At 48.5% G+C, this 8,553-nt stretch overlaps 1 protein-coding gene across 1 annotated transcript; it reads right to left on the bottom strand.

Moving 5' to 3' along the window:
* Positions 1–321: 321 nt before the first annotated feature.
* On the bottom strand, positions 322–7,608 carry LOC116943307 (NF-kappa-B inhibitor alpha-like). The gene is made up of 6 exons (XM_032956055.2): positions 6,977–7,608; positions 4,063–4,168; positions 3,457–3,673; positions 3,038–3,126; positions 2,322–2,570; positions 322–1,747 (listed from the first exon to the last, which is right to left on the bottom strand). Exons 1-6 carry the CDS (start codon positions 7,252–7,254, stop codon positions 1,715–1,717), a joined length of 972 nt encoding a protein of 323 aa, XP_032811946.1. The 5' UTR covers positions 7,255–7,608; the 3' UTR covers positions 322–1,714.
* Positions 7,609–8,553: the final 945 nt, after the last annotated feature.

The following is an 8,553-nucleotide window of genomic DNA, read 5'->3' as shown; positions in this document are numbered from 1 at the left end:
AAGAGTTGCGTGGAGTTACGTATATAGGCCACTCTCTTCCCGTTTTTGTGCTAGTGACATCATCAGGTAAAATCCCACGCATTTACAAAAATGTTTGGCCCTTACATCAGATTTTCTCAATGAGGACGTAGTATTTTTCCCACGTTAGATCACGCAGAATTTTAATTCGCCAATTGCGCAAAAGCCAATCGAGTTGAGGGCATCATCCAGCATGCAGTGCAGAAGCCAGCCAATGGGGATGCGCTGTCAAGCTTTGGGCACTTACACACCACCGTCACTTTCACACGTACAAGTGATCATGAGAAAACATTTTCACAAAAGTAAATTAACAGGTCCGAAATTTATTTGCACATGAGACAAAAAAAACCCTTCTAGGTTGAATGGGAAAAGTACATTTACAATATTTTACATCGTAGTAAAACAAATGTACGGCATTTTTTTTTTAATGGGAAATCGGTAAAGGATACTGCACAATGCAGTTTATTTTGCGTAACTATGTTTTGAACTTTACAATGTACAACACGCCTTAAAACTGTACACAACTTTTTACATGTAATATATACAAACTATAGTACACAATTGAAGGATTTAATCTTACTTCTAAGTAGTGAGGAATGAAGAATCCCACGATTTTTTTTTGTTACCTTTATCACCATTTTTTGCAAGAATGTAAAGAGTACATTCCCAGGGTTTAATGTAAGGCTGAACGATTAATCGATTTCAAATAAAAATCGTTATTTGAAACAATGCGATTATTAAATCGCAAAGGCTGCAATTTTTTGCGATTTGAAAAGTCCTATTACTGTGTTATTGGAATTGTTTTATTTTTTATTATAACTTTATTTAACTTAACGATTGTTCCATGTTTGTTCTATTTCAATTAAAAAAATTAATAAATACATGTTGGAAACAATTCATATATTTAAAGTTCTCATCCATGCATTAGAATATATAGAGCAGTTCCTATTTTGATGGTATCACGTGGTAATGCTCCATCACATGTTTTAAATCTATTACACAGTGAATATTGAACTGAAGCGTGACTTAAAACAATTTAATCGCAAATCAAATCACAATATCTGTCAGAAAAATCGCAATTCGGTATTTTCCCCACATCGTTCAGCCCTAGTTTAATGCAACATCGACAAAGGTGAGTGGCCAATGGCTCACTGTGCATGCATGGCATTGTCACGACCTCACTTGTTCAGTATGTTTTGGTTTACAAAAAAATAAAACTTACATACATATCAGCAAAATGTTTTACTCATATTTACTCCATGTAACCAATCCCAGAGCTCTGATGGTGGCGACTGTGAGCTGTGCTATGGGCACCGAGAGGTACCAGCAACACCATCGCGGTGAGCCTCTCCCGTCGCCACAAGAGCTAAACAGGAGACTGAATTCCGCCGGCTCTTCTTACACAGGACCGGAACTGCGTGTGGGCACACGCGCGAGAATCCGTCCTTCAGACTCTGGTTGAGACAGAAACACAAGGTCTTGTCGCGCATGGAAGCCTTGAGATCCTATCGGTGGCTGACACGTGACTTTAGCCGAATGTTTTTCATGCACCCTTCTCCACCTCGGGTAGCCGCCTCGCCTCGTAGAACTGGGACAGGAAACCCCGGAGATTTCCCAGGTCGCCGAGCACCGAGGGTGCCTCGATTCGTCATGTTTTGAAAACGTCCGCACGACTACAGTGAGACGTTGGCTCTTCTCACCTCCGGTCGAAGCACAAGACGGACTTCATCTGCGAAAGAGGAGGGAAAGAAGTGCTCAGCTGCATGGCCGTTTTGAGTGACGTCGGCACGGACGTCGCTTCGTGTCCACACATGCGTTCTTGTTCTTATATCTCGCGTGGTCCTAACTGCATGGCCAGTGGGTGCGTACAGTGCGATACTATGGCATGAACGGAGCTGGCAATTGAGTAAAGTATGAACTGTTAACATCACGCGACAATACTCGGTAATGATGCATAAATGTTCGAATACAAAAAATAACAACCTACAGCGGTCCGAACCGACATAGGAAGCCCCAGAAGTGGCATTTGTTGCACAAGGCTACAATCGGTGACATCGTGTGGAGGGAACAGCAACGGTTCCCAGCGCGACGTTAAGTTTTGATAACCGGTCGACAGCTTTGGAAGTCACGGGGTGAATCTCAAAACTTTTCCGAGGAACGTTTGACAGTGGACAATGCGTCCTTGAGACGTTCCAAGATGTTCTGCCGTTTCAAGATGTTCCCCCCACGTCTGCACCACGCGGGTACCTCCCGAGTTGCCCGCCTGCTGCTAAAGTGTCTCCGCCACCCGCCCCGGTGCTCACCTCGGACCAGTTGAGGGCGAGCTCGGCGGGCGTCTCGTGCTCCCAGTTCTCCTGCTCGACGTCGGCGCCGTGCCGCACCAGCACGGCGGCGAGGCGAGCGTCCCCGCGACCGGCCGCCACATGCAGTGGGGTGCAGTCGGCGCGTGTCCTCGCGTTGGGGTCGGCGCCTCTCCGCAGCAGCGCGGCTGCCATCATCGCGTCGCCCGCTTCCACCGCCAGGTGCAAGGCGGAGCGGCCGCTGCTCAGCTCCTGTGCGCCAGCGGGCGAGGAAGGGCGGAAAAGGAACGTTGTTGGCGGACTCGCGTGGCGTCGGTGTTCTTAACGATGCCTGACGATTCGCTCCCCAACCCCGTGGAGCGAAATGTTGTTCAGCAAAATTAATTAAGTTTCTGAAGAAAGCTCCCGGCATGTGGAGTGAACCGTCAGACATCGTGCTGAGGAGCACGTGGTACGAACTGAAAACACATCGGATAGCTACATTTGAGCCATCGTAATTTCCTCGCTTTGTTATTGTATCATGCTAAGGCGTGTGTTATTGGGTGGTCGCCCGCCAAAGGTCTTTGAAAGTTCCTATTCATCCCTGGGTAATGAAGAGGTTCACCATCCCTGCTTTAAAGAATATTAATTCTCTTGTAGCTAGTGTTGGGTGTCTTGCGCGTGTGTGTACATAGCGATACTAACTGGTTATACTAATTAGCTATCCAAACTATACCAACCTGGGCATTGATGTCTGCCCCCAGCTCGAGCACGCAGTCCATCACGTCCCTCTTCGCCAGCAGGACGGACAAGTGCAAGCACGTAAGGCCTACGGAGCAAGTAAACTTGTGTGAGACGCGCGCTTAAAATAACCAACCGTAAATAGCCGAAGGTGTAACTGATTATCATTAATAGCGTAAATCGCTGTTAAGTTATAATTATACAGAATTTTGACATTTTAATAAAAAAAATATTAGTAGTAAAAGTCACCTTGAACAAGTGGTTGGCTATATATGCTGATATTAGCACCTCCGATTCGCGAGGTTGGCTACGTACGGCGCGAAAGAAGTTCAACATACATTCGTATTAAAAATGCAGTATATACATAGTGTGTACACACACGAGGGTAAGGGCGCTCTTTTGCTGGTGGTGGTCGTACCACGGTAGTTGAGCGTGCCAAGGGCTCGCTGGAACTGCTGGGGTCGCGTCGGGAGAGCGAGCGCCCGCAGGACGTCCCCGGCGCGCCGGCTGCAGCGGCACGCGACGTGCAGCGGCGTGTCACCACGCAGGTCCGGCACGTCCAGCGGCACGCCGGCCTCCGCCAGCGCACGCACGAGCGCCACGTCGCCCACCGCCGCCGCCAGGTGCAGCGGCGTCTGCGGGGGCCGGGGAGAGAAAGGGGTGGGTGTGGGAGGGAGGGAGGGAGGGAGGGGCTTCGTCATCGTTCAGTCAAGACGCTGCTCGGTTTGTAGAAATAAGCTCCGTCCCCCCCCCACAAGCCACCGTTAATCGCCGACCCCCATCTGTTGATCGGCATCCACTCTCGTCATCCGACTCCATCGGCGGTCTACTTTCACCGCCCGTCGTCAATAATATTACCCCGAGTTGGATATGTATGGTTACGAATCGGTCAATTGCGATTAGCCCCGCCAAACTTGAGGCGACCAAACGAAGTAGAGGCGCCTCTTGCACGCAACAACTCCCCTAGGGCCCCACCCGTGCACACACCCGAGAGCGACGCTCTGGTCGCGAGTCACACACACACCTGCTGCAGCAAGTTCTGCTTCTCCAGCAGGGAGGTGTTCGACGTGCTGGAGACGATCTGATGGGCGAGCGCCGGCTTCTCGTGAATGATTGCCAGGTGCAGCAACCTGTGGCGCATAAAGGGAGATTGTACGTGAATGCACAGTCACGTACGTACGCAGTATTCCCTAGGCCCGTGGTTCCCAGCACTTGGCCCGCGGAACACCGCCGGTTGGCAAGGTCGTGGGGAGTGGCCCACGGGTCCAGGACATCTGGGGACTCCTGCCAATTTGCTATATAAATGTGAATACTATTCAGTACTGCAATTCTCACATTTTGATGTCAGTGGAGGTAATAAGTACAGTTTGGGAAAAAAACACATGATTATGAATTAGTTTAACCACGAATAAATAATATGCATCGCCATCAGACCAAGCTAATTTACTTGTGTATGGCTCGGCTGTTTGGCAACAAGTGTCGTCATCATTTATCACCCTGGTGCCAGATAAACACATGACAAAGGTACAAACATAGCAACTGACATAAGCAGCAACCATTTTATCTTAACATGTTTGTAAGTTAATATTCTAAATGTGTAAAGCAGTGACGCTGCAATGTTGCACCATGACAAGTGAAGTTGTGCAACTCCAATGTCGAAATTGTGCAGCATTCCTACATTCAGTACAGTGGGGCTATAATTAACCGAATACTTTCAAGTACGCACTTCTAAAATGTTCCCCAAGTACCTTGAGTAATGCTGATACGTTCACATTACACAACTCAAAATGAGATAGACATTGTGTGTTTTAGAAAGCACGTCACTGTAATCGACAATATATCCTGTTTCGTCATGATCTTTCTTCATTTTTATCATCAGCCATTATCAATCCACCGCTGGACGCCACTGCCATCTCTCATTGTCTTGCGGTCCTGCAGCACAATAGCTGATTTCTCAAACCACGTACAAGATAATCCTAATGTATCACTCAACAAACCATGACGATGAAGCAGGCCAAATGTGTTCAGGAATTAACCATGAGGGTAAAACGCAAAACATAATTGATAGTTGGTATGGGCCATTTCGCTGTTGGACAGTTTGCTCAGATGGCTTACACACGTGCAGTGCAGCAACTAGACCGCTACGTTGGTGACCACAGCTGCCAACACTGAGCTGCTGTTGCTTCTGGCACGAAGATGACAGCTGTGGCTTTGATGTCTGGTTGCCACCTTTGTGTCAACTCCTGCCTCCCGACAAGTATTGCAACGAGTTACAGCGACTCAAGAGCAGACGCCGTTGAGTCTGTATTGCTCATTACAGTACATGAATGCTTCCACAAAATGTTGTTTACCCAACTGGCAGTGGACGAAACTCTCGCTCATTCTGAAAATGTCATCATTGGCCACGGCGTGTTGGGGAGTGGAGACCTCTGGCAGCATCCCCATGGGCTCGACAGTAATGTGTGTATACTGCGTGCAGTATAGAAAAGGGGAAATGGACTTGTGGCGAACTGAAAACAAAGTGGTGGGCGTCTAGGCCGGCAGACATTTTTTTTGCGTGTAAAACGAATAAAAGACGGCCCTCTAAAACTGTGCTATGGCCAGTTAAAGTCGCTGTGTTGTGGGTAAATTCGCGCCCACCATAAGAATGTGGAATTGCCACCGCTGCCTCAAAAGGCCGTAAAACTTGAGGCGGAATTCCGTCTGCAATTCTCAAATGTGCAGGAAATTACGTTATGAATAAAAAAAAGACTTGGTCGTTGGGACAAATCCCAGCAGGAAGCGTGGCCAGGAGCCCGTGTTCTGAGCCTTGCACAAGGAACGGAATGTCCCAGAGGCATCTCGCACACAACAGCAAGGGCATAAGTCAGGGGCCTCCCATTTAGTAGCTACGCACAAAAAAAATCTGTCAAAACTTGATCCCCACCCCCCTCCCTGTAGGCACGCGAACTTTTTACACCCCCCACCACGCACGTACGCTTGACCCCCCCCCAACCCGAATCCTATAGAACGGCCGATATTTAATCCACGCAGAAACGATCAAGGATTAACAATATGAACGTGTTTAAGCAAACAGATAGTCCACCGCCGGACTATCCAACTAATTTGAAGGCCAATGTAGACAAATTATTATCGAGGCTTCACACACACCCCCCCCCCCCCGTTTCAGTAGACCCCCCCATACACAAACGTACGCATTTGAGTTAACCCCCTTCCCCCCTCCATGCGTACGCACTCAATGAATGGCCCCTTAGTTGTGCCACCAGCACCAACCCCTGTGGTGCCACGAAGTCGAGTGGCCGCTTGACCCACCCCCCTCTGCGCCACGGCTCCTTTACGACCCGGTGGGAAGGTGTCGTGCCACGGGGCAATGTTTAGCGTCCACGACGATTGTTGACGAAACGCCTCCGTGGTGCAGCTACAATTTGTCCTTATTCGACTGTTGTGTAAGACGCGACTGCCACACGCCGCAAGGTCGAACGGCTTCGGTTTGGTGTCACAATGCGGCCAACCGAGGCACATTCCTCGATTGGTTCAACTAATCATCTGCTGTGATCGATCCACCGCTGGATGAGGGCCACTGATCACTAAAAGTCTAAACACGACCACAGTGGAGAGGTGGTACCCCCCCCCCCCCCACTCGGTTCCAACGTGCTGAAGGCTTAGATTGTAAACCCTCGAGTTCATTGGCATCTCAACTAACTGGAACAATACAAAATTATATGCTGAAATGAACATTAAAGGATCGGCTTGCTATGAAAGTACATGCTGAATATTTTTTTGTATCTTAAGATACTGCAAACGTATTTAAATCTTTAACATGTACTGTACTGTGTTTACATATCAATGAAGCCAGGTTTCGACAAGACGTGCTCAACTCTTGACACAGTCGACGACAACACGAACACAACACAACACAACGTGGATGAGCGACTCACGTGTCCCCATTCTCATCCTCCATCCTGAGAAGATTGTCCGTGCTGTGCGCCTTCTGTTGTTGCTGCTGCTGATGATACTGCTGCTGATGATACTGCTGAAGCTGCTGAACCTCCAAGCGCAGGGCCCTCACGCTCTGCTCGTCCTGGTCGACCGAATCTTGCAACGAGCAGATGCCGGAGTCTTCGCGATCCTCGTTGGCCATGGACCCGTCGAGATGTGTGGCGTCTTTAGCCCGAGTCGGGCTGTCCTGGCGATGCTCGGCAGCACTTCTCTCCATGTCTGCCGCGAAGTAAAACAAAAAACGATCCCAGGAACGAGATTACAATCACTCGACCCCCCCCCCCCCCCCCCCCAAAAAAAAAGCTTAAATCCTAAAACGCCTGACGGACTAAAGCAGCGCGTTCTAATACGGCTTGTCGGGAGTTACTGACTGACTGGCTCGGTCACTTTACTCCAAGCGAGCTGCAGCGTTTAGCGTGCTGTGAATTATTAATCTGAGATCCCGTGCGCTCGTGTCTCGCTCGGGCAGGGAGGAAGAGAGGCTGGAGGAAGGCAGCAGCAGGAGGAGGAGGCTGTGTGTGTGTGCGTGCTTCGCTAACTGTGCGGAAGTTTTATGTGCCCGCCCAGGCAAGGGAAAGTCCGCCCCAATGTTCTCTTTGTTATTCACGGGAATTTCCGCAGGGCACCTCGTGATGGGGGTCGGGTCTGCTCTGTGTGCGTGTCAACCGGTCCACCACCCACCGCGCCCCGGGCAACAGGGACGCTTTATGCAAAGGCAACATTATCCGGGATCTCCGAGCCTTTTGCAAAAATGCAACGTTGGACCGACGTTCATGCGTGTGTGCTGGGAATGTGATACTGTGTTAATGAACCTATTTGACAGTACAGTATTGACAACAGCAAGCTACTTGCGTAACGCAAACAAAAACACATTTGCGCTCTTTCACCGCTATCAACATGATGCATATATATTTTTAAAACGTTACCGTTTGTATAACTCAAAAGCTTTTTTTTTGTCATAGGTTGGTTAAGAGTTGGTGGTGGATTTAGTATGTTATTAGTATTTGATGGCACGTATTGTACACTGCACGCTATTTAGTATGTGTTTTAAGTTATTTGTGCAACTATCTATTGGGTCATACAATAAGTATGCAATCTTAAACTGCAGGTTCAATATATAATGTTGTCATCAGCCATGCTCAATCCACTGCTGGATTAAGGCATCCCCACGATCCTGCATTGTAAAGATCCAAAATACAATGCAGTATACATCAGTATTCACAGCCCTTTTGTCAATTGACGACTGGATGAAGGTCATGAGGGTTGTGAGGGTTGTTTTGACCATACTTCACGTTGGTCATTGCGGGTTGGTGAAGTGAAGGCTCCGTTCAGACCACTCACCACTGAGGTTGGCCGCTTCTTTGAGATGGCAACAGCTGGAGTGGTACCAACATCTTTAAATTGCCGATAACAATTATGCGGCAACAGTACATAAACGTATGCACGTATGTTAACAAGTAATCCACTTGTATTAGCCATATGTAGTAGCAGGCACCAATAGATAGTCTAACCTGGT

The sequence above is a fragment of the Petromyzon marinus genome, chromosome 17, assembly GCF_048934315.1.
Source record: "Petromyzon marinus isolate PM22_M1 ecotype Great Lakes invasive population chromosome 17, UKy_Petmar_22M1.pri1.0, whole genome shotgun sequence".
In the NCBI taxonomy this organism is placed as follows: domain Eukaryota; kingdom Metazoa; phylum Chordata; class Hyperoartia; order Petromyzontiformes; family Petromyzontidae; genus Petromyzon; species Petromyzon marinus.
This window is presented reverse-complemented; position numbering and strand designations above follow the sequence as displayed.

Bases quoted from the DNA above. Each gene is read 5' to 3' on its own strand.
- LOC116943307 (XM_032956055.2), bottom strand. From the start codon at position 7,254: ATGGAGAGAAGTGCTGCCGAGCATCGCCAGGACAGCCCGACTCGGGCT. The intron at 3,127-3,456 runs GTACGACCACCA...CTTGCTCCGTAG, and splicing joins TGGCACGCTCAACTACCGTG to GCCTTACGTGCTTGCACTTG. The intron at 1,748-2,321 runs GTGAGCACCGGG...CCTCTTTCGCAG, and splicing joins TCGCCCTCAACTGGTCCGAG to ATGAAGTCCGTCTTGTGCTT.